The sequence below is a fragment of the Chaetura pelagica genome, unplaced genomic scaffold (genome assembly GCF_000747805.2).
Source record: "Chaetura pelagica isolate M959 unplaced genomic scaffold, ChaPel_1.0 scaffold207, whole genome shotgun sequence".
Lineage (NCBI taxonomy): Eukaryota > Metazoa > Chordata > Aves > Apodiformes > Apodidae > Chaetura > Chaetura pelagica.
The window spans coordinates 86,908-113,231 of record NW_009953929.1 but is presented as its reverse complement, the minus strand read 5'-3'; the positions used below and the strand labels follow the sequence as shown (position 1 = coordinate 113,231).

Sequence of the window (26,324 nt, the reverse complement as noted above, 5' to 3'; positions counted from 1 at the left end):
GGGGGGGGGGGAAGGTGAAGATGTGTGCAGAAAGAAAAACAAACTGGGAAAAGTAGATAAGGCGCACAAGGGCTGAAGAGCAGGTAGTGCAAGATGGAAAGACGACACTGCCTATCTGGAATGGAGGCCCTGGGCTGGAGCCCTGTCACCCTGCACTCCCGCCTGAGGAGCCCCTGCCTAGGGTCACTCAGAGCTCTGCATGGGACTACAAATCCATATTTGGACACGAATGAAGTTCAAAGACGCCTGAGTGACACACAATTCACTTTTCTCATTTTCTTCTTTTGTACAGCTAAATACAGCTAAATAAAGGCTTTGTAAGTCTCAAAGGTAAGATCTAGACTAACAATGAGGGCCTTCATCCATAATGCACAATGCCACAATCACTAATGTGCTCAGTTTGAATGCTGAGTAATCACACAAACAAAAAAAGCTCATTAGCTTCACACTGGTCAAACTATTAAGAACTATTAAGAAAAACAAGAACAAAAAACTTGAAAAAGGCTCTGTAAGCCTGTGTATATAAGCTTCTAAGCTTTGGATTTTATACTTATATAAAATATAAAGATACTAAACTTTTACATTTGCCTTCCATTTTCACTTTTCAATTTAAGAATGTACAGTTTAATTAAAAGAAAACCTCTAGTAATTTTTATTTCAAATCAAACCACTTGCCCTACAGAACCTGATGCCACATCTCATATCTATATCAAATACATCCACACTGAACTCATGAAAAAGTGAGTCCTCGGTATCCCTGAAGTGTGTCCCTTAACGCCTGAGCTTACTTCTTTGACCACATCCCTGCTTCCCTGAGCATTTGCCCTTCCATTTTCTCCACATGTGCTGTATCTTCTGCCTGTTCAGGAGCAGAGGGCCCCAGAAACACAGGGGTATTCTCCACAGAATTCTATGCAACTGCTGCTGTTTCTACTGTAGAGCAGGCTCCAAGCTTCAAGGTTTTCTTCCCACAATGCTGGTAACTCCACTGAACACCACTCCGAAGGAAAAAAGAGTGAAGGCAGCTATGAGGAAGGTGGGTAACAGAACAGCTGGGAGCTGGGGGGGAACACACCTAAATTTAGCCTGGAACAGCAACAACAAAAAGCTCTGCCTTGACAAATCCCTGACAAGCTAAAGAGGGTTCCTTGGAGTGTAATTTCCCCACAATACTTCAACCTTTCAATTGCATGTGTTTCTAGGTCACGTAGGTTCAGCTTTCAGATTGCATCTGTAGCTGGGCAGCAGAAGTAAGCACTTCCCTTCTGATACACTTAAAAATGCCATCAAACCAAAGGTCTGATATGGTTGACCCAAATACAGATTTATCAACCTCATTACAGAAGATGGCAGGAATTTTTTAACCTCACAGTATTCACTGAGCAGTCAAATGGTAGCAAAGGAAGATTCCTTCTTTTTAGTTTCCCAGAATTTCCAAACATTCACAACTATTGGCGAGTTACAGACCAAGGAGTGCCCAGACACACAAACCTACTTGGTTTCTGAATTGCTGCTGCTGTGCTTCTTTCTGTAAGAGAGATCACAGTAATTTAGTGGACTTCGAAGGTGTCTGTTAATTTACAGCACAATCCTACTGCCAGCAGAACCTGATGTTTCAGGTCCTATGGCAGCCTTGAAACATGCACTTCATTCTGCAGAACCCCAGATTCCTGTAGTAGCCTTCATTGCAGTGTTTTGACATCAGAAGGTAAAGCCCAGTAGCACAGCTCTACTGATTCTCTCAGGTAAACACAGACATCTCCCCTCCTACAGCAAAAACATCAGTTACTTTTTAAGACAATGAGGAATGCTGCAGCAGACTTGTGGAACAGAACATACTATTTTGAATTCTTACACACAAACATCAACTTGGCAAGAGATGTCAATGAAATTGACAAAGTTAGGGTCTTTTTTTCCATTTTGACACACTGATGCTTGTAGGGTAAATTGCATTACCTGGGTCAGTAAGAGAAAAGCACTGATTTAAAATTTGTGTTATTTAGTGCCATGCTTTTATTTCCTGTGTTCCTTAAACTACATCCTCTGTTTCAAAGTGCTGATACAGAATTTATAGTTCCATTTCCTTTCCAAATTATTTCTTATGATTTAATAAAGACAAGAGATGGATTTCCCCTTTTAGTTTTGCAGGCCCAGTCATGGAATCACAGAATTGTTCTGCCTGGAAAGGACCTTTAAGATCATAAAATCCAACCATAACTTAAATCTACCAAGGATTAACCTAATAATCACAGAGCCTGAAGCACCAGTGCCCTTGCTGCCCTTCCTCCACCTGGAGAACCAACCACAGCCAGTCCTCAACCCCAAACATGGTGGGGATGAGAGCAGAGCAGGCAAAGTAAGAAACCACCCTCCTCCAACTGGAAAAATACTCATGGGAAATTTGAATTAAGATTTAGTATAAGCAGATACTGTTTTTTCATGGCCAAATAGAGAACTTCAGCATCACCTCCATTGTTCTTCAGCATTGGGCAGTCCCCACTGCAGGCTGGGAAGCTCAGACCCCTGTCACACAGGCTGCATGACACAGTTTTTACAACTACCATAGTTGGTATAACTAACTTGGTGTAAGTCAGATCTGATTGTGGGGTAATGAGTGTGGGCTCTAAAGTGATTTATTTCCTTTTTTAAATGTGAGTGTTCTTAAGCAACCTTGTTTATACTAGGCTATAAGGAGAAAAAAGACTTCACAGTGGCCTCCTGCCATGCACAAATGCAAGGCAAACTTCCGTTGAACAAGCTGGAGGTGTATAGATGTGCCCCAGTTACAGCTTTCACAAGACAAACCCTTCTTTCTGCCTGGAACAATCACAGTATGATCATAGACACAATCTGTAAGTGCATCTGAACTTGACTAATTCAATACTGACATAATTCTACTGCATGATATGCAACCCAAAGCCTAATCTGCAGTCTAACACCAGCTGACTTTCCAGCCTCCTTGGTTTTCAGATTCCTCAAGTTTTCCACCAGAGATGCAAATCTCCATATGGACAACTGAAAACTACTGTCAATTGGCTGCTTTCTCAGCTGTTTTTCAGAGACTTGGTCAGAAACAGCCAAGCCTCCCACCCCTTTCCAAGAGAGGGTCCTAGGGATAAGCGAGTTATTCCTTCTCAGACTCAGGGGGGAAAGGCCAGATTCCTTTGTCTGTGTGTTCATGTTCAAAAATAAATAGAAGAATTACACCCAACCACCACGCATGGTAGCTCCACCATCTTTAAACAGCTCATGCCAGGATTTCTGAGAACGTTTCTTATGTCCAGCTGCATTAGCTGCATGCTTTGCTGATTTTTTTTTTTTACAGGATCCCAGTCTGACTTAAACAAGGAAAGTAAGTACATTAAGAAAATCTTTTTTGCACCAAAGCACAACATGGCAGTCCTTGTAGTGTTATATTTTTGAGATCAAATTCAATCAGACTCGAAATTATACAATGGGTGCCTGCATTTATTAAATCCAGATGTGGCTCTGAAAAGAGCCTTATATAGTTTTAGGGTTCTCCCCCGCAGTTGTTTGTCAATTTACAATTCAGAGGGGCATATGGCATTGCTTAAGCAGCTTCCAGTATTTTCAGGCTGACAGCAGTAACACAGCAATGCTGACTGCAAGTTAGGCCTTTTCAGGTTCTAGAGAAGACAGTCATTTTCCACTTCTCCTCCCAAACTGAAAAACTACTTTCCACATTTTATTGTATATTCCTACTACATTGAAACCCTACATTGTTTAACATGGAAAATATTTACATTTCCATCAATTAAATGCATTCCTTCCTTTAAAGTATAAATATGTGTATAATAATGCTTTCTCTTACCAACTTCTCGCTAATAACCTCACTGCTTGGCCCTCCAGTCAATTTGTAGGGGGCAGGGTCCCTACTAAACCTGGAGACAAGCGGACAGATTTCCTGCTCTTTAAACACATCACTCATGTCAGATATTGCTTGTGCTCCCTGTTATTTAGTGACAAAACACAAAAATAGTCCCACTTCTACTTGCAATGAAGCACTTCTGTTGGTTCCTTGCCTACCATGGGCTGTCAGGATTCACAGTTACATAAACTGCACCATGATGGCATCAACAAGGTCATTCCAAGCAAAGTATCTCCAGAGCTGCCACGTCTCATCAGTCTGTGAGGTGTCTTTGTATCACATCAGTGTCCTGAAGGCTACCAAACAAGGCTTAAGTGTATACATATAGTTTATGTATGGCCTGAAAGCATTAATTCTGTAAATACAGCAGATCCAACCATTGTTACTTATCAAAGAGTCATGAGCCTTACAGTAAAATTTTAAAGCTCTGTCCTGCTTCTGCCTACAGAACTCAGCAACTGGTAAATAAACTAATTCAGCTGAATTGTCCTGAACAGATTTTCAAAACAGCTTTTATCAGCTGTGTTCAGAAACTGTGAGCAGCTCTTCCTATTTCTATAGTATTGTCTCAAAATAAAGGTCGACATGAAAAGGAAGCTGCAGGACACAATATACTGAATGCTACCACCAAAATCTGTCTGTGGGTGGTGACCTTAGTTTCTTCTTTTTGTCCTATATAATATTTGGCTCTCACAAGTACTGGAGTGGGAAGCTGTGCAGCAGTGATTACATCATGGCTGAAAAATAAATGCTTGGCAGATTTCACATGTGAACTGAACACAGAGGCCAAGTACACTAAGTGTTCAACATAGCGGAAGAAAATACAGCAAAAAGTATTTTCTCAGGAACACAGACTACAAATCCTCTGTCCTCTGCAATCTTTTCATCTACAGCAGCTGAGAATGATAGAAAAATATGCCCCATACCATAGAGTTCAAGACAGTTCAACAGTTGCTCCTGTGCTGTTGCCTGGCAATCCGTCCCTAACACTTTATATCTTTGACATGGGCTCTCTGCTGTGAAACATGCTGCTCCCCCTCGCTCATTCCTTAAGGAATTCACTAACTCTTGCTACTAAGCTCTGGCTCCTCAAAGGGATACATAGGAAGTAAACACAGTTGTTTCCTGTCATCCTAGTTAAACGGCTTTTTCCCCCCTTTAAAAGACAAAATGATGGGCGTGTACAGTCCTCTAGAGCTTCAAGCATATCATTGCCTCATTTCTTTAGGGCCCTCCTTAGACAGCATCCCAAACTACTACAAATGACTTTTGAAACTCAAGCCAACTTTTATTAGGGCATGTATTAGAACATCCAGCTATTGAAACAGAAATCTCAAAATACATAGGTAAAAGAAAGGAATACAAGGACTTAAAAGCACAATTCTGCTTTGCCCACTGCACCTTCACAAGCCTGGCTTCAGCCCACCAAGTCAGTGGCTTCTTGGGCTGCAGTAAATTCTGTACATCTGCTCATGGCTAAAAGTAGCTTTTCATGTTTCTGTCACCTCTCAACAGAGCTGCTTTCTGCACTTCTCAGCAGCATCTCTGTGCCTGCACACCTGGGTCAGTCACCCCACTTTCCCTAAAGAGCTCTCGAAGAGCCACCCAAAAGGCAGGAAAACTCTCCACGTCTGCTGTTCAGTCACAGCCTCTGCAAGGGCACAGGATGCAAACTGTTTAATATGTTAATGTCATCAAAGCAATCCACAGACATCTGGCACTTCCCTACATCAGTGTCCTTCCAGGATAAAAAGCCTTACACATTCAAATCAATATTTTAACTACTGCATTAAATTAGCACCTTTCTGTTTCACATCTAATCCCAACTGTTTGCTATCCATGAGCTGACCTGCTCAGGCAACTGATCTCAACACCATATGCTGCTGCTTCCCCAAGCCAAGCCAGCTCACTTGTTTGTCCTTGTCAACACCAGGACACAAATCTGCCATGGATTTGTTAGCAGCAAACCCCAAAACAACCTATTTAATAGGCTCTACTCTGCCAGGGAAGTCTGTAATGACAGACATAGTCATTAATCTCAGAAATTAAAAGTGCTCTCTGGATCAGAGAATTATTGGCATCTTTAGGACACTTGATATAAACCAGCTTAGAGGAAGACAGTGAATTTTACTTCTTGTCTTAATCCAGTATGAATGCACACAAGTTGGCAAACCAAAAATGAGACCATGTATCTACAGTTTGCAGCTATTTTAATCCAGTCATCTCACAAAAAACATAAATGGAGAACACTTCCAAAGCTTTATATTTCACTGCATCAAGTCCACAAAAGCCTCAGCCTTTTAAATACAAACTACTTAGACCTTATCTCATTAACAAATAAACCACAATGCCATTTATTATGTGCAAACATTGCTTTTCTCTCTGTGAGTAAGCTTTGAAAATTTATAAGACAAGTTACTGCAGGAATAGAAATTACTCTTATTTAAGATAAAGCAAAAAGATTTAGGTCACAACATTGATGAAAACACAGAACACAAATCTCAAACAAAGGACAGCAAACAATGTGGAATCCGTTTGCAATTAATAGATAGCATTGTGCTAAAAGCTGTGATAAAAGTAAAGTAAAACGGATATAAAGCTAATACAGTGTGAACTTACTGTGAATTATCTGGAAACTGGTTAAGATGAAGACTAACAAAAGGCTTGCACTAAAACAAAGCGGGGTGAAAAGGCTGTCTTTATTTGTTTAGCTCAAGATGTCCAAGTTTTGTTTTGATGCCATCATCTATGCAGTGAAACATGAAAAAACTGAAGGTACAAAGGAAAGCAGCCTTTAGCAAGGGGATGAGTAACTGAGAAACTGCACGTGGAAAAGAAAAAGCCTTCAGGGATGAGAATCAAAGCCAGGACAGGGAAGCCCAGCAAGGGAGGCAGAAGAGAGAAGCAGAATCAGGCACAGGCAACTGCTGCTGTTGCTGCTTTGCCTTCAGGTGAGCAAAGACCAGAGCTGGCCAAAGCACCTCTCCCAGGTGATCCTGGCCAGCAGGGCTATATTCTGGTGAGAACTGAGGGCTTATACCATCCAGACTTCACCTGCTTGGACTAAACCCAAATCACCAAATCAAATTTAACACTGATAAAAGAATGTTGACAGCTGCACAGTGCAAACAAAACTCTCTCTTTACTATCTCTACAAACAAAATAAGGTGAATTTCAACATTTAAAAATAAAGTTACATGTGTTAAACCAGAGCACAGGTCAGTATAAAACTAACCTATGGAAAAAGCCTGGGAACCATTCTTCTGGCTTTAAAAGATAGAGAAGCCAATTCAAAACAGATCTGCAGGTGTCTGTAAGGCTGTCCAACCAGGGATTAGGGAGCTATGAAAAAGGAAGAGCAGAGAACCAGATATATCAGCTTTTCTTGAGTCAAGGCAACACTCCTGAAGTTTTAAACAACAGCAAGAAAAGAACCTGCTAATAAGTAAGTATTTCACAGAAGAAACTAACCATTTTGGCTGGAAAGGACCTCTGCAGCTCATCTGCTCCCACCCTGCAACCAGAGCAGGACTGGCTCCAAACAGGTCACTCAAGGCATTGTCCAGTCAACTAGAAATGTTTTAAAAGTTACATGTTGGCTAAAACCACCTAAACCTTAGAATGACAGCAGACAGACTAAAGCTCAGTTATGACTAAGCAACTCTTAAAAAAATTTTCCAAATTTCTTCACTGTCCCATGTCTTAACTGAAATTGGCCATCATCAAGTTGGTGCACATTAAAGTACAAACTGCCTGTTTCTGAGAAAGATTCATTTGATATAAAAAGACAAGCAACTACTGGCTTGTAGAAAGAAAAAAAGAAAAAAAAAAAATGAGGAACAAGAAGTGGCATAGGAACAAGATGTATACTCCATATTAAAAAAAATAGTAATCAGAGCATTTCTTAAAGCTCTACAGAAAATGTGAGCTATGTGTCCTGTGTAGTATATCTTCAATTGTCTGCAACTGCAATGCCAGACAGCCCTAAGCAATGGCTGCAAAAAAACACCAGTACTGAATTAATATTATACTAATACAACATAAACAAGCTCAGAGGACTGTAAAGGGACTTCAGTGGCTGAAGAGACAGTGAAAAAAACCTACAAAAAAATTGAGAGTCACCAGAACATGCTGCACAACCGTCTTCTGCTAGTTCCCCCAAAAGCCTCCTCCACTTCCACAGATCAGTACACTGTGCCACCACTTTTGAGATCCACAAAAAACTTAAGTCTACAGTTACAACATAAAAAGCATCTTTAGAAAAAAATCTATATATTTATAGTTATTTTTCTTCATTCAATACTAAAGTGTACAAACCCTTGGATATATTATTTCTGAGTGGGTTTTCTCTTTAATCTTTAATTCAGATTAAATTAGTACTTTCAAAAATCCCAGAGACACTCATCATTCATGGAAAACATGCCACATTTACAAGCTTGAAGACAAATTTCAGGAAGGGAGATATCTGATCTCCTTTTAATTTTGTATCCTGGTAACACATGACAAACCCAGGCTCTCTGCATTAAGAATTCTGAAGCTGTGGCTTTTTAAATACAGTTAAGTTGCATAAATCAGTGAAATCCAACACTATTTTTTTTCCACTGAAGAAATTATATTCTTAAAATATTAAATGTGGGTAGCTGCTGTTTGTTGGTAAGAAGCAATAAAACATGGAAGGAATTCACCTTAGAGAGATGGTAAGGATACATATTCTATCCAGAATCAGGGGGAAGCTTATCTTTTTACTTAATACCTTGGGTTTTTCTCCCCTTCTCCTTCAGAAATTAAGTTCTGGAAAAATCCAGCTCACCCCTTTTTTTCCCAGAGACTTTGCATACCCTGTTGGCATCCCTCTGGCACCTCACAACCCCATCCTGTTTCGGGGTGCAGACAGGGGGACAATGGCAGCTCTGCAGTGGCACAGCTACAGCTTCAGAAGCTGAGGAAACACATCTTGCTTTGCCTATGGAAAGGATGAACAGACATGCTCCCCAGGCTCCCACCTGCAAATCCTGGCACGGGCACCCACCCCTTTTCCTGCCCTCAATGCCCAGCAGCAGAACACAACCCCAGAAGGGTCATGCAGCAATTGCCTCTGACAGGCAATAGCCTGGTGGGATTTCATATGGTGTCCACACAGTCCTCACAAAGTAAGAGCTGCCTGCAGCACTCTAGCCAATAAAATAAAACTCTACTTTTCCTAGTGGAGAATCCTGATTTCTGTTTCCTATGACTCATCCGTAAAACCAAAACCTCCAGCGCAAAAAACAAGATGACAGAAAGTAAAGGGAAATTATTAGCCAAAGATCATCTCTAGACATGCTGAAAGACTGATAACCAAGACTGAACCATCGAGGCAGATAAAGAATTTAAAAGAAAAAACACTCCCCACACCTCACACAGGAACCAGCATTCTGCCAGGGTAGCTGTCAGCATCCTAAAAAGCAGAGGCAGATACCACAATTTTTTTTTTATCAAAACACAGGCCTAAGACACTGACCAAAATACCCAAATATTTAGGGAAACAAACCATGCCAGAAGAGAAGCTACAAATGCAGGATTCGCCTGAGAGCCAGGACTTTGTGATTCTCCAAGTGCCTGAAACAGGCAGGCTCTCAAGAACAGTCTCTAATTTATGCCTGCCACAGGGTTATACAGTTAGGAAAGAGTTGCTTTCCCATTTTAGCTCTAGTACTCTTCTATTAACTGTTACTTTGCTTAAGCTTTCACTAAGTGGAAACAAAAATAGAAACCAAAGTAAAACAAAGGTATTTATTTTCCTTGAAAAAAATATATTTACGTATTCAATTAAAAAATAAAATCCATAGTCAACATCAAATAAACTTCACAGAGATTACATATTGCATCTTATCAGCTAGCTTTGAAACTGCCTTACAGCTTGATTTATTCAAGGTAATCCAAAGATAAACAGCTGAACTATCTCACCGAGACCCACCTTCAGGCTTCTGCCATCAGTCACAGATGTTCTAACAGACTGGAAAGCCTGTGCTTGCCCAGTAAATACGCTCTTCAGGCATATTTGCAACCTCCTGCTCCTGAACTGACCTAAGGGTTAACCAATATAATTAACATTGACAGCATCCTAAATTATGCATTCTCCCTTAGTGTGAGGCTGCAGGACCACAGCTGGATTGTGACACATGTCTTACAACACACTTGAATCCAGCTGCACTGCCATCTTCCATCTCTGTACTGCAGGAACTCCCCCAGCCACTGCATTTCCAAGCCCTTTGCACTGCTCTGGGCATTCTACACAGCACGGAGTGGGGAGCACAACCTCAACCACTGCAGCCTTTTCCTCCAGGAAAAAAGAACAAAGTATTCTAACTTGTATTCACTCTGTTTGTGCAGAGGTAAACTACTCAATTGTAGTCAACAGCATTACAGATAATATTTACAGTGCAAAAATATAGCCCACAGGTCATTTTTCCATTCTGCAGTTTTTTTTTCCAAAAAATAAAACCACTGAAGTCTTTTAAGATAAAAATAAGGTTATTGCATTTTAGAACAGTTTAACTTAAAAGTCTATCTAAACCAGGTCTCCTTTTGTCTCTAGTACTTAGGTTTTAAAACCTTTTGGAACCACGATCACTTACACAAACTAAGAGGGAAAATAAAAACGTGGAATGATAAATACATAAGGAAAATACTTCTCCACTCTTTTCCATAGGCCTGGCCCCCAACATAAGAGGGGAAAAAATTACAATTCCCAATAAAACCTTAAGCTGCCAGCCTTATTTGGTTTGGAAGTTAACCAATCACTCTGTCTAATGGGTTTCCCAAACAAAATCTCTCATGGCTTTCATTATCCACCCAAGAGATCACAGTATGGTTTCAGCCAGCAGTGGAATATTTCTAAGTTTTAACTTTTAACAATGTCATTTTTCTACACTATTTAGAAATTAAAACATGTACGAAACTCAGAGGCATTTGCTATTCAGCACAGTTTCTCTCTATTGCTGATCTGGTCCAGGTTTCACACTGTACAATTTATTAAAAGCCAAACTGAATTTGAGAACACATCTGGCTCCCAGTCTTTTGCTTCAAAGTCCAGGACACACAATTATATAAAAGATGTCTGGAATTCTTAAGAATTGTACATTTCCATCAAGTATAGAAACTTTTTTTAAAGTCTTCTATCTGCCTACTAGAAATGGTAAATAACCCTGGCAAAACTGTTAATAGATTTTGGAGTATTTTAATAAGCTTTCAAACACATCTCAAATCTGATTCTCCTATCATCCACCAGATACGTTCAGAAACAAAACCTGAGGCATTATGTAAATAAAAACCTACAGCTTGAAAATAGTATGACTGGTTGAACTTCCCTTACCCTACTGCTGCAAGTGTAATACTAGCTAGTGTGCCAGGCAGACAAGCCTGGCACCTGATGCAGTGGGAAGCAGCACATAAGAACACCATACTCAGACCCTGGGCCTTTTGCTCCGGTATAAGGGCATAAAGAGCAAAACTGCTCAAGTCTCCCACTGCCGAAAACCTACATGACAGAGGCCTCTGGCAGCAGGAAGGAAGGTGTCTTACAGGATCCACAGCAATGATACCACCTTGAAGAATCACTATTACAGTCAAAAGGAAGTCCTTTCTCCAACTGTTTTGACAAAGTGCAGTCTGCTTATATGTCACCCTCTTCTCACGATAAGGAAACAAAGAAGATTGAGCTGGCATTTGATCCAGTGAGCCAATCCAGCACACAACATTTGACAAATGTGAAGTGACTGCTTCAGAGAGCTGCCCTCTGTCCCTCTGCTGTCCTGGCACTGCAGACTCAAGGCAGAGGGAAGTGTCCTCTGGTAAGTGATCCTTGTCAACCAGTCCACATTCATCCACTGTTACCACTGGTGGGACAGAATATTTGGAGCACTCAGAGCTGTCTGCTGTCAAGAAAGACTTCAAAGGAAGTTTTCTCAATTATTTACCCTCCAAATTAAACAGGGTTAGTACCAATATAAAGCACCAGCCTTGAGGAAAAAAAACAACACAGGAAAGCAGACAAGTTTAGATCCGAACTCAGAAACCACAACAGAAGAGAAAGGGACCAAGAACAAGCATCAAAACAGGACACAAAGTTTCCTATCATTCCTGGGTCCATCCCCAGCCTACCAATTCTGAAGACCCTGAGGTGAATACTGGTTGTTTTCCCCAGCATTTCTCTCCTTGCGTCTAAACCCAAGATGTGGCAACTGTTAGTTCTGAAACAATTGCCTGGGGACTTGGTCTTACAAAGAAGAACACACATGAGGACTGCTGACATGACACACATCATCTCCACTTCTTCCTGGCTTCAGAAGTCACTGTTCCTAATGCAGTCCCAGACCCTTCACTGCACAGTCTATTAAAGTAAAACAGCATCAAATTATGTTGACTGGTCAGCCAAATGCTGCCAGCAACTCCTGCACCTTCACAGGACAGTGTAATCTTGTCAGCCATCCCAGTGTGGGTTGTTTTTAATACTGAGTCAGAACCTACAGAAAAACCAGGCTCAACTTGGATTTCACTACTCCTTTGGCTCCAGAATCAGCTACAACTCCCATGTCTGGCTTCAAATCACCACAGTTCTATGTGGACAAGAGAGAGTAAAAAAAAAAACAAAAAAAAGTACACATGTATTTATAGGTGTAATTTTGCACGTTTGGAAAAAAATTATCAAACAAAACCCTCCTGCACCTTCACAGGACAGTGTAATCTTGTCAGCCATCCCAGTGTGGGTTGTTTTTAATACTGAGTCAGAACCTACAGAAAAACCAGGCTCAACTTGGATTTCACTACTCCTTTGTCTCCAGAATCAGCTACAACTCCCATGTCTGGCTTCAAATCACCACAGTTCTATGTGGACAAGAGAGAGTAAAAAAAAAAATAATAAAAATAATCAAGCATTTATAGGAGCAATGCTCTGCCAGAGAGTAGAAGTTTAGAAAAGAAAGATATATACCATTTGTGCAATTATTCATTTAATGTTACTGTTTCACTTTTCTAAAAACATTTAGCACAGAAAGGAAGAGACATTTTCAACATTCACTGCTTAGAAAAGCAGTAGTGTGTTTTAAAATTATCAGTCCTCCTCCACAAAGCTGTGTGCTGCTTGCAAACAGACAATGACAATCTCAAAAGAGGATAAAACATCCATTTCCACTCCAAATGCCTCAGGAGGTAACTCCCTTCAAACAAAACAAAACAATCTGTGGCTTGTGTTTTTTCCTGAGCCTGAATGTATAAACTCTCATTTTTATTCCATAATCTGACACAAACTATAGAATCATAGACTCATTTAGGTTGAAAAAGACCTTTAAGATGACAAAGTCCAATTGTTAAATCAGCACTGCCAAGTCCACCACTAAACCATGTCCCTCAGCACCACAATCTACACATCTTTTAAATCCCTCCAGGGATGGTGACTCTACCACTTCCCTGAGCAGCAGTTCCAGGGCCTGACAACCCTTTCGGTGAAGAAATTTTTCCTAATATCTAATCTAAACCTCTCCTGACACAACTTGAGACTGTTTCCTCTTGCAACTTGGGAGAAGAGACTGGCCCCCACCCTGCTACAACCTCCTTTCAGGCAGTTGTAGAGAGCAACGAGGCCTCCCCTCAGCCTCCTTTTCTCCAGGCTTAACAATCCCAGTTCCCTCAGCCTTTTCTCATAAGACTTGTCCTCCAGTCCCTTCACCAGCTTTGTTGCCCTCCTCTGGGCATCCTTCTTGTAGTGAGGGGCCCAGAACTGAACCCAGAGCTCAATTAGTATACATCAGTATGACCACATCTTTCCTCTAGGCAGCTCAAAAGGGATCAAAATTTGGAAACCAAATTTTCCATTCTGAATAAAAAGAATAAAACAAGCATATTGCATTCAGAAGAGAGCTTTATACATGAACAAAACTACATTACCACAGCTCTGTGGAACAGTGAGAATGAAATTCTAAGGGATGTATGCCTCTGAAATACGCCATGTGTTAAGAGGAACAGCTTCAGTGCAAGAAAAGAACCTTCAACGCGGCAATAGGAAGCAAATATTAAACACAGATCTACTAAATATGTGGTGTCTATGTCCTGTGGAGCTGGACACCTTATTGCCTTATTGAGTCAGCTTGCAGGTCACCATGTGTTAGTACTTGGTCCACTTTAATCAAAACAGCAAATTAATGTATTTGTTTTAGCCCTGGACACTGACCAAACATCCTGCTCTAAAACAGTGCTGAAACTACACTGACATTAACATTGCATTACAGGTATTTCTTAAATATTTGCATGCCCATTTCATTTAAAGCTATAGTTAAGAATTAAGTGTTTTCTTAGTTTAACACCAAACTAGTCAGGAAAAAAAATTAACAGCTATGTTTAATTTGAAAGCAGCTCATCAACCACTTGAAAACAAAACATAATTTCAGGGGTAGCAGGTTGTTTTCCTGTTGGAGGGGAAAAATCAATTTTGGCTTTAAGACTTGGGGTTAGTTTTTAAATTCTGCAAACTCCAGCTGGTTTCCAGAACATTACAGTGACAGAAGCAGAGAGTTTTATCTTTGCTTTGGAAATTGTCTTTGTTCTGAGTTGGAGGTAATTTCCCTATAAGCTGAAGCTAGTAGAAGTTAAAATATTGGGCTACCTGTACATCTTAAACTACTTCGTTGCTGCAAGCCTGTATTGCAGTTCTCATTATGTAAAACTTTCTATATGTCCTTCAGTACTGGCACTAAGTTTCATGATGCTGTTTGCTGTAGCTCAAGTGCTTTTTAAAGAACCCCTCCAACATCTTGATCTCCTGGAATTCCTCTTGCACAAATGTTATCTTCTAATTAAGTGGAAAATATCATCCTCTTCTGGTGAACTATGATCTACTCTCCTATATGCATGTATCTCTAATTAAAGCTAATTTTTGTTAACAAATTGGTTTCATATTTCAGCAGAAGTTCCTCTAGGACCTTTACTCTATACACAATTCATAACAACCACATAACACCAAGGGCAGAGCCATAAAGAGCCTGACTGGCAAAACAAGCTGCCATGAGAGCCCCTGGCATGATGGAGACACAGGTCCACCTGTGACACACAGATGAGTTTAAATACACAAAAAATAACATAAACCCACAAGTTCTTTTTTCTCTTCCCCTCATCCTTTTTTTTGTTTGTTTGTTTTTAAGTTGTCCATCATAAGCAAAAGACACACTGTAAATCTAAACTAACCGTTTTGGGGTTTGTTTGGGTTTTTTCCACTAGGCAAAAAAAACCCCAAACAAAACAGAGAGGGCCACACTGCTACATTAAACAAGACCAAACCACCAAAGGCTGCCATCCTGTACTACACTGATGCCTTTCTCCTTGCCTTCTAGCAGCGACTAATTACCTTCCCATGTACTAGTACGGTGCTAAATTGGCAAATTAGCACAACGCTCATTTGTCAACACACACTAATGTATATTTAGCACCATCTTCCTGCTTAGTCATCAGCGAATGGCCCTCTGGACTGACCCATGATTAGTTGCTCTGAAGCACAACATAATTGATCTTTTCTCAAACAAACCAGCCACTTGTGATGAGCCAATTCAACTGTCTCAAGTTCCCTAATGTGAGGGAGCAAATAAGAAGTTCCAACACAATCCTCTCAAAGCAGTTTTCCTGATCCCTTCTGGTCTGATGCAATATAAAACAGGAATTGCAGCAGTTTTTACTTAGAGGTGTTTTGTCTACTTTCACGGAAGGATTGATCACATTCAATCATTTAATTGCACTACAAAATTAAGAATTATTTTTTTTCTGAGATGACTTTTCATTTCAAAAGTCTCTAGATTGTACAGATTCCTATTCAGCACACAAAACTATTTTTATTCTTACATTTATTTAAGCCAACCAATATTTAAACACAGAAGGAATGCTTACACAACATGTAAGCATGACTATTTTTAAATACACCTCGAGACCACTATATATAGAAAACAAAAGGGGAGGACACTTACAGAATTGCAGACTAAGGCTCAAAAAGGCTAATAAGGCTGCCAAAGCCAGCAAGAACAGAAAACGGTTTCGGAAAAGCATTATTATTCGTTCTGCTTTCTCTTCATGGTTTCATCTTCATATATCAATGGTTACTGCAAAAAAAACAAAAACATTAAAAACATATTTCAGTTGTGGAAGCACCAGCTACAGCAAAGAAAACTCAGTTATCCTTTTGAAAGTATAATTATGTCTGAAAGGCAAGCACAAGGCAACTAAATTAGAAACAACAGTATCAATAGTTGTCCTCAAGACAACTATTTTCACAAGACAGAGCTTTCGAGTGGTTAAAAAAAAATGCCAATTCCCATAAAATTAAGTTTTCTCCTGCTAACACAGGGTTAATGCTCATGTCATAACACGGTCAACAGTTCTTTAACAAAAGTCTTTTGCCTCAGTGCAAAGCAAATCAAATCACAAAATTATTATTACTTAAGAGCTCTCAAGAGCAATTTGGTAAATCATCCTTTGAAACAAAATAATCCCGTAACATGTTAAAAAGGCACAGATACAGGCTTTTAAACACGGGTAAAAAATTAGTTTCTCTAAACTGATGGCACTTTCACTGACACAAAGTTCAACATCTTTATTTAAGAGAGCAAAGAGTAAGAAAAATTACCAAAACCACTATGCAGAGAGTGGAAAAGTGTATTTACTTAAGATTAACACCTGGAATAATTCTGTGTAACATTTTAAACAACTGTTTTGATAAGGATCAGAACAATCAAGAGTATTTAATACAACTTCTAAACTCAAGTAACTAATTGCAAAAGTGTTTGTCAAAGACAAAAAAAACCCCAACCCCCTCCTGAAAATACCTAAACAAGAAATATGCACTGTTAGTAAAATGCACACTTCTCCTTGCAAAATGACATCCTGAAGCACACAGAATTTGCTGAAGTGCCCTGTTTTCACTGATGTCCTTTCTCCACTGGCAAATAGCTATATATAAGGGGTGGGGGCTTGTTCGCACACACACACACTTTTTTTTGTTTAAACAACCAGCTGCTCCTATGTGCAAGAGAAGCCTTTTGTAACACTGACAGCGTGTTGCAGGAAATTGGGTACTCTTGAAAGAAATCTTCTGAAATTCCCAGATCCTTTGAACTGAGCTCTGTTTATGACAACACATTCAAACATGCAAATAACATTTTTCCCCACTGATATTTCTTTTTGGCCCAGCACTTATTTGCTCACAGAAAGAGATCTCTCGTGCTTCTGAGAATGAAAAGCTCACAACTGCATGTAATAAATACGTATCTGTCTATAAAAATCCTTCTGCACCTTAAAAAGTGTCTTAGCCAGATTTAATCTCTGTCTGAGCAGTGATAAACCAAGTAAAATCACAATCTGAAAATTAAGATATTTTTTTTTCCTCAATTGATTTTCTTATTAGTAATTGAAAACATCTCATGAATCACTTAATTTCTTGTTTTATCTTTTGTGGTTGGTCTTAAGAAGAGTTGTGGGGTCTATGAACTGGCCCAAGGTGACTTCCATAGTATGAGGCAATGGGAACCCTGAGCATATCTGGTGCTCTTTCAGAAACTAAGGCAGTGGAGCTTGCAGCAAGTGCATGTAGATTTTGCAGGACTGAGGTCTTTCCATCTCACTCTACTTGGAGAGCTACCTTTACAGCATTAGGAATCTGTGGAAAAATGGAAAGGACTGGAGATTCTCAGAAGAAACCGTAGCTATTACAGGATTTTTCCCAAATGCCAATAGCACCATAAATGGCATGTGCATGCAGTACTTATTTTTTTTTAAGGGAGAGAGAAAAGGAACGATTTTAAGAGTCTCAGATTCCCAAAATCATAGTTCATCCTGGAACATCTCAGTGAAAGTTGTGCAGAAATTGATCTGAGCTGAACCACTGAAACTAAACCAAGCTGGCAAGGGTAGAAGGTGTCAGGATTAGTGTATACAAAACACCAGTAGTGAACAAAGCAGCTAAACCAAACAGATGGAAGAACAGAAGGGGAACCACAGGAAAAAGCAAAATTATACTTTGGAGGGAGGAGAAGGTAAAATCTATTAAAAACCTCTCAGGAACAAGAGGTCCTGCACACAGTCTGCACTCATTAATACTGTTGCTGCATAAAAAAAGTTGGCAAAGAAAGGAAAAATTACCAGATTGGAAAAAAGAGGAGATCATCCACAACTCATAGGAGCAAAAGGTTTTAAAGAAAGAGCTTAACTAGCTTTAAACCTTAATTAAAAGATTAGAAGTTTTAAAACATTTAGTGTTAAATGCAACATTCAAGAAATTATGAACATTTTACGTATACTTTGGCCTGCTAACAAATTAGAAGTTGTGGTACAACTCACAAGTTCTCCTGTTGAATAGCTGTTAAGAACCTGTCAGTACTGTCTTCGGCGCCTACTTGATACCAAGCTGCCAGGAATCAGGTGACAGTTTGTAAGACCCGGTACTGAAGCCTCTGCTCCTTGGAGGTACCTCAGCAGGTACTCCCAGGGAAAGGCAGCACTTGGCCAGCACACACTACGAGAAGACCGCACAGCAAGCACTGTGAGCACCCACTGAACTATTTTTATATGCAGACGGATCACTAAAAACCCTCACAGCAAAACATGTTTTGGGTCATCAGAACACAGCACCACACAGCAAGATGCTGCAGCGTCGCAGACTCTGCTGCTAACGTGACATTTAGAGAATATTGATCTTCATCTCTTTACTCTGGGCAGGTCATGCCCAGCCCAGCCAGCTCCAGGCTGTAAGCACTCTGTGCTCAAAGGTCAGTTCTATCAACAACTGACATCACCACCTCACTAGTTGCTACGTAAGGGCTTTCGTCCTTTGCTTTGGAGATAAGTAGGTACTGCTTTCAAAGGTAAGCACCACGGAGCTGCAGAAGAGGCAGAACAGCAGCGTTCCAGCAGCAGCTTCTGAGGTGTGCCAGAAAAGCAGGTATTTATGCTCATCTCTGAAACAGGTCTTTCCCTCAAGGCTGAAATGGCCTCAAGTTGTGCCAGAAGGGTTTTAGATTGGATATTAGGAAAAGTTTCTTGACCAAAAAGGTTGTCAGATACTGGCAGAGGCTGCCCAGGGAAGTGGTGGAGCCACCATCCCTGGAGGTATTTAAAAGCTGTGCAGATGTGCTGAGGGACATGGTTAAGTGGTGGCCTTGGCAGTGCTGGTTTAACAGTTGGACTTGATGATCTTAAAGGTCTTCTCCAACCTAAATAATTCTATGATTCATGTTTCTATGAATGCAGGACTCTATAAAGACCACCTACAAAACCCCAAACTTATTTTGGCAACAATTACAAATGTGACACACATAAGCAATTTAGAGATTCTGAAGGGCAGTCATTAGCAAAGCATCCAATATCCAAATGCAGATAATTAAAAGGCTACTTCTGAGCCACCTTTTGCAGCATACCTACCTACCTGCAGAGTTTATCTTTTTCTTTTAGCCATGATCCAAAAGTCTCAACTCATCTGAACATGCCAGAATGACTCACAGCACTTGCAGTACTCTCAGCTCTTACCTAACCTCACCAGACAGTGCCAGTGTAAGCTAAGCTACTGGGCTGCTGCATGCTCACACAAGGGTAAAAACAGTCCTTAGGCTTGGAGGCCAGACCAGGGAGTCAGGAAAATAGCCAAGCCTCTGCTAGGCTCTTGGAAAAATTTAGTCAAGTCACATTGTCTGTTTTAGGCCATTTCCCTGGAAAAGTTAGTAACTAGGTAGGAATGCTGGGAGAGAGGCCCGTCTGCCAAGAGCCCAGGCTGAGCACGTAGCTCCCACAGCAGACCAGCTGGCATGACTGACCTGCTGCTGCTTCTGCACATGGAACCTTCCCCCAGCATCCCCTTCTCCTGTGCCAAATGTAAAGACGACATGTTTTGCTGGGTTGACTAGCTACACTGTTTCTTTTTATTATTTAAGTCAGGCCCTGAAAATAACTTGATGCCAATGCTTTCAAAGCACTTGTGAGGTTAGACATGGCACTAAACCACCACTGCCAAACTTCTGTGCCAATTGACTGATCCTGTTACATCCTCTAAATCACCCATATCCATCTAGAATACAAACCTACTATCTAGCATGAAGCGTAAGCACAACATGACACTTACTCAGTATGGCAGCTTAAATGAATTTACTTCATTAAAAGAGCATGTCTCCATAAATAATCAATAGTACTCTTCAAAGTCTGCCTCAATAAAATTACTGCATTTATCTGATGTGGTACATCAAAATGACATCGTCTACTGAAATACAAGCAAGTGAAGCAGTCACAATGAAACAGCAAAGAGCAATGGGGACCTTCCCCAAAAAGGAAGAAAACAGCATTAAGTCTGTACCTAACCATATGCCAAAACCAGACCAAGGTATATTTTATAGCAAGCCTCCAGAGCTGTGGAGGAAGAGGAAAAATCCTACAGTGTGAGGTTGATTTGAAGTAACATTCATGGGTAGTTTTAGAAAGTCACAGAACACTGAGACCTGCTACTAGTCTGATGTCTGTACACTACAGAAAAGTTTACAGTTGTAATTGCTTTGTGATGCATCTTTTATCTTTCATCTACACCTGCAGGCTTATTTTCTAACAAAACCTGTTTTGAAGGCATCTGAAACAAAGATGACAGCTCCTGATACAATTATAATGAAAACTTCTGCCTTTGCTTTCACTTTAACTCATGCTGTTCCATCAATTATTCCCCAGCCACTTGGCAGCAGATGAGCAGGCAGCACCTTTCCCATCTAACACCCACAAGTCCAAGATCCAGACATTCTCAGACAGCTGAAGAGCCTCATACTCTTGAAATGGAAATTGCAGAAAATTGTTGTGTCAGCATGTGGCACAAGTGAAACCTTTTTTTTTTTTCTTTTGGTCCTTCAAAGGATTTGCTTTTTTTCCCTGATGGAATGAAAAGTAGTGGTTGGGATCTTGCGGTTAGGAGCAAATCAACTAGAACTATGCCAGCACCAGAACAGAGAGAAAACAGGAACATTGAGCAGAACCAATTCTCTGGTCAGCATGACCTGGTTAGTTACTCAAGCTTGTAATGGGCACATTGAGGAAACCCTCACAAAACCCCTACAGCTGTAACATCAGCAACTTAAACTGGACAAATGATTCCTGAAACAAAGAAGTTGCATTTTGCACAGCATCATGAAGTACCAAAGCTTGCATCTGCAATGTTGTTAATCATAATTCTTCACTTTCCCATCAGAAAGTAACCAAGCATTCCATTTTTTTTAAAGGACTTACGAGAAATAGGTCATATAATGTGGCATAAAAAGCTGTATTTCTAAAAAAGTAAAACCAATTCATTACTGAAAAAAAATAAATAAAACCTAATCAGCAATGTTACTGGCTTCTGGAATTTCCTTAGACATATGTGAGCTTTCTGATTAAATTATGCCCACACTTTCTTGAACAAAGATAATTTTAAAAGTGTAGGAACTGTTAAAAATATGATTGTGTGATTCTTTTATCTTCTTCAGTCTTCCACAGAGTATTATTTAGACGTATGAGCTTACCTTACCTGTACTGTGACCACGAACAACAAACACTTAAAAATGCTTCTGACAATTCCAACAATTTTTTAAAGAAATATCACCATTGTGACCTGGAAACTTCTCATTTTTACGCAGCAACATTTAAAAACTTAAAAACACATGAACAGCAAAACAGTATGTTTTAAGGCCAAGGAAAATAATTTTGACATGTATCCACTAAACGGTATGAGTAGTGCAGTTACTTCTACATAAGCAATAGTTCCTAGCACTAGTATTAATTTAAAAAATTAAATGCATTAACTAAATCATATATGAAGGAAACTATAGTGCCAAAATATAAGGTACTGTAAACATCTAATTCCCTTGTCCTTCTCCACTCATGATGCAACTGTCCTTGTCCACTCTCTCTGCTATTCTTAAAATTATCACTACGTATCAGAGTTCTGAACAGCTGCAATTAAAATATAATTTCTATGTCCTGCACATCCTTCCCTTAAAAAGAAATAAAACCATTTCAAATTTAGTCTCCTTTCCCTCCCCTTTAGATATTCAACTTGGAGACAGCTTGCCCAGGCTCTACAGCCTTCTGCTGGCAGGGGCATTTTTTCTCCTACCAGATTCACTAGACTACTTATAAAGACCACCAAGTGTTTCCATCAGCCCTGACACTGAGATGATGTGTCACTGCCTGGAGGAACTTAGGAGAGTCCAAATTAGCTATGAAAGTAAACAGAGAAAAGTAGGATTGCACATACAAACAATTATGGAATGTTTATTGCAACCTGTCTGTAGTTTCCTTTAAGTTCTACTTTCTGCCAGATTTAGACATCTCTTTGGATCAAAGGACAAAGTGATGGCCACCACCAAAATTCATGCTTTCCAGCTCATACATTCTCTCACTTTTGCTTAGAACATTTGGTCATACTTGTTTAGTCAGTGATGCTCTGTTGTATCACTTCACTCCAGGGGGCTCAGAGCCAAGAACATCTTCTGCTGAAGTCTGCTCCTCATTAAGGGAAAACACAGGTAAGGCTCCACACAGCACCCACAGCACCCTGCAAACTCCAGTCCCTCACTGGAGATGTAAGTTGGCACTCAACTGCCTGTGTACCCACTTATCCAGTTAGGAAGGTCTACCCTTCTACAAGGCTTCTGGGTTCCACATGACAGGTGACAGGTTGATCCTGCTTGCCACCACCTACACAGAAGCTTTTCTTTCATTGCAATAGGTGCTCCGTTTCTCTTCCCCCTGTTGCTGTTTTCCAGAGGAAAACAGGATACTTATTCTGCCATTAACCACTGCAAACTGTCTCTTCACTCTAATCACTTTTACAAAGTGACCCACCAACCCAAATGAATACTTTCTTACCCCTCCTAGTAGGATTTGGATTATCTTAACTATTTGAGTACCTCTGTATTTATTTTTATTTTTTTTTAAATCCCCCAAACAAGCACCACAACATAAGAAATACCCCCCAAACCTTATATATTTCATACATACAACATATCCCTATACCAGTTCTACATAACACACACTGTGTGTTCCCTTTCCTTGGTTATTCATCAAAAAAACAAAACAAAAAAAGGCTGTAGGTGCACAAACAGGAAAGGGGTCTTCATCTCTTCTGATCAGCAAAGAGTTTTTAAATTTTAATTTGTGTCACTGCTTTCAAGCACTAAATATGACCCAAGTTTTAATTTTACTGTTGCTCTTTGCACCCATAGGATTGGATTTGTAGGATGCATCCAGAGAAAGAAAGGCAATGGATGGTGTGATACCACACGATGCACCTGGGTTATCTTCCTGGGTTTGTCTATAAACCAGTACCCTACCAAGCAAGCCACCAAAGCATGGGAATGCAAACACACTAGAGCAGATGTCCACTGAGTTCTCCTGCTTTGGAGTTTGAGATCAGGTGCTAAGCTCAAACAAACCCTCACTACAGCTCGTTACAATCAATTTATACCTCTGCTATTATTTTTTAAGTTGTAATGGTGCATCCTCTTCTGCAGCAAACAAAAAATTGAAAAAAAAAAAGGAGTATTTTTAACAAATTTTTTTGTTTTCCATCTGACAATACAGAGAAACTGCATGTAAATGTAAAACTTCACATTTTCTAGGTCACGCACTAGTCTGCCTGTGACCACTGCTTTGAGGACATGGTTTATATAGAACATATTTGCTGCAGATTGATTTCCTGCTATACATAAAATATTTTAGAACATGTCCCTGCACTTACATACAAAAAAAAGCCTCACAGAAATTCTACTAATAGCATTAAAAACAAGGACATACTGCTGCCATGTGCATTTTTTGCAACATTTCAAAGAATCAGTTTCTCCTGCAGTTCCCTTCCCAAACCTTTCCTTCATCCCAATCTAACAGGGCTACTCATTTTATACTACACCTGCTGCAAACCTGCTCAAACGAATAAAAAAAAAAAGGGGAAAAAAAAGGCTCCTTCACTAGGCACCCTATGCATTTTAGTTTGCTAAAATGAAGAGTGAGAAAGACTGATTCACTCAAGAGGAAGAAACCCACAGGTCTGCCACTGCTGTGAGGTCTCTCAGAGTGCAGAAGATACTCTAAAGATGGATGTGGTTTTGAATTAGAAGCTGCATTTTGAACAGACTACGATATAGCACAGACTACTTCCTTCCAAACCACAGAGAACCTTCAGTGTTGTATTAAGTCTATCAATAAAATCCAGTCTATAACAAAATCTGTCAAATTACAAAGCTTTAAACAGTCTTTGCATAACTTTGGATCACAAACCGTTCCCCTCTGTAAAAAAAACAGAATTCATGGCATACCCAAATCAGAAGTACTAAAAAGACTACTGCAATTCCTTTGGTAGCTTATTACCTCTTATCTTCATATTCCTTTAAGGAATTGTTAAAAGCTTGTGTGCTTTGGTTTTCCAACTACAATGTTGGTATAGGTCTCATTGGTTTTACTTGTTTGAACAGCAAATGTATGACAGCATAAAATACTTCAAGGAGTAGCTGTCCTTAAATTCAGTGGGTTTTTTTAGTCCACTTCAACCCATAGCTAAATAGATCCTTCCATTCAGACATATTTCTCAGTAAGTGCTTTGGTCTGGCCTTGACCACCTCTTCTTGGTTGGAAATAAGTTCAGAGTCATAGAGCTATCTACCTTACTCTGTAGAACCTTGAAAAAAGGCAAAGTCAGTGACAACCCAGCAGCCCAGCACATCACTTTGGAGGCCTTTTGGATATCTTTCATATCTAGGAAAATTTGTCGTAAGCAAAATTCTTCATCACCCACGTCATTAATCTCTTTGAACTGCAGGGAAAGTAAAAACAAAAACAAAGGAAGTGCTTTTACTTCCTTAAAGGAAACTGAGCAACTTTTTTTAACATTATTGTGAAACTTAGAAAGAAACCTTATGATTTTGATGGCTCCAGGCCAGAACTGAATCCTAATTGGCAGTAAAACCATTTCAGAACATACAGAAAATTAAATAAGTCTTAAAAAAACAACACCAGAATGTAATTATTTTAAACTTACAATTTTAAAGCAGCATACCATATAAGCACAGATCCTAATCACACACATATCACAGCCAGTGGCTCATCAGGTAACATCACAGCCCCAAAAAGCACATGAAGGCAAAGCAGTTAGCATGTTGAATTGTCAGACTTTTAGTTAAGCTTTTACTTTTTACAGTTTTAATTGTTTGAACAACTCCCTCTCTTACTACAACACCCTCCTCTGCATGGAGACCTTTGAACATGCCTCTGAACAGGAACGAGTCTCCCTGTGCTGCAGTGGTGTGGCTTGTATTCTGCTGCAAATACCACCTTCTGGCACAAACTTTGAAAGCAAATAGATGCTTTCAAAGCTGGTTGTGATCAACCACTGAAGTCACACTGAATAAACAAATCAGTCAATGAAGTTCATAAATGTAGGAAAATGTTTATTTTTCCACACCAGGTCAAATTTGACCAACATTTGAGATTACACTGATATGAGGGACAATGTCTTCCTTTGCATGTCTGCCCTTCCACTGAGGTTAGATGGATTTGAGAGTACGACCTGAGCTCCCAAATCTGTCCTTATTATTTTAATTCCAGAAGATCTTATACTGGGTCTGCTTACAACCAGCCTGCACATGAATATATTCTACTGCTGAAAGGTCACACACCCACAGTTATCTGAAGTTCACACAATTAGGTTGACTTGCTCACAGTATTCAAATTAAATGGATTTGGGGAGATTCTAGTTAAGAAGTAGGAGCTTGCTGTCTTGATTACTCCAAGCTCTTCAGCCTACTCGTTATCCCATCTTGTATCCCCCTTTTCAGCTGGTCCTTTTTTTCTTATCCTCTGAAAAACTGCTAAAATCTGAATCCACTAATTCCTCTGGCCCAACCTCCAACCCCAACTGTAACCATTACCTCCCCATGCCTCCAGCTTACTCAAACCACAGCACCTTACACAGCTGGTGATGTGGCAATTACTGAAGTAAAATACAATTTTACTAAATTATCTAAATTATACATGTGAAAAACAGCAGTGTAACAACCTGATTATAGAAACGTTTGTGTAAGAGGGATGGTAGAGCTGGCATTTATTTCATTACCGATGACATTTCTATTCTACCCTTGTGCTCAAGCTATATTTTTACCCTCATCCCAAAATATTTTATCTTCTGACTGTGGCCCTGTAATGAGATCTATTCCATCTCATCATCATGTGCCAGGTCACCCAACACTTCCATATTCAACCACCTCTATACAAACACAAGGATGCAAAATTATGGGGTAGATCGACACTTCTGTTTCCTGCCTTTGACATGGAGAACTTTAATTTCTCTCCACAGGTTATTCTGTTACTCACTGTAGCACCAACAGTATCAACAGCTGGCAGCTCATACTGGAGAGAAAAGGGGGGG

The 26,324-nt window shown here is 39.9% G+C and overlaps 1 protein-coding gene across 1 annotated transcript in view; it reads right to left on the bottom strand.

Annotated features, from left to right (window-relative positions):
• PXYLP1 (2-phosphoxylose phosphatase 1) overlaps positions 1-15,955 on the bottom strand; it is a 34,113-nt gene extending 18,158 nt beyond the window's left edge. Inside the window, exon 1 of the mRNA XM_010001605.1 lies at positions 15,877-15,955. Coding sequence (XP_009999907.1) covers positions 15,877-15,955 — 79 coding nt within the window. The remainder of the gene's footprint in view (positions 1-15,876) is intronic.
• Between the last annotated feature and the right edge of the window lie 10,369 nt (positions 15,956-26,324).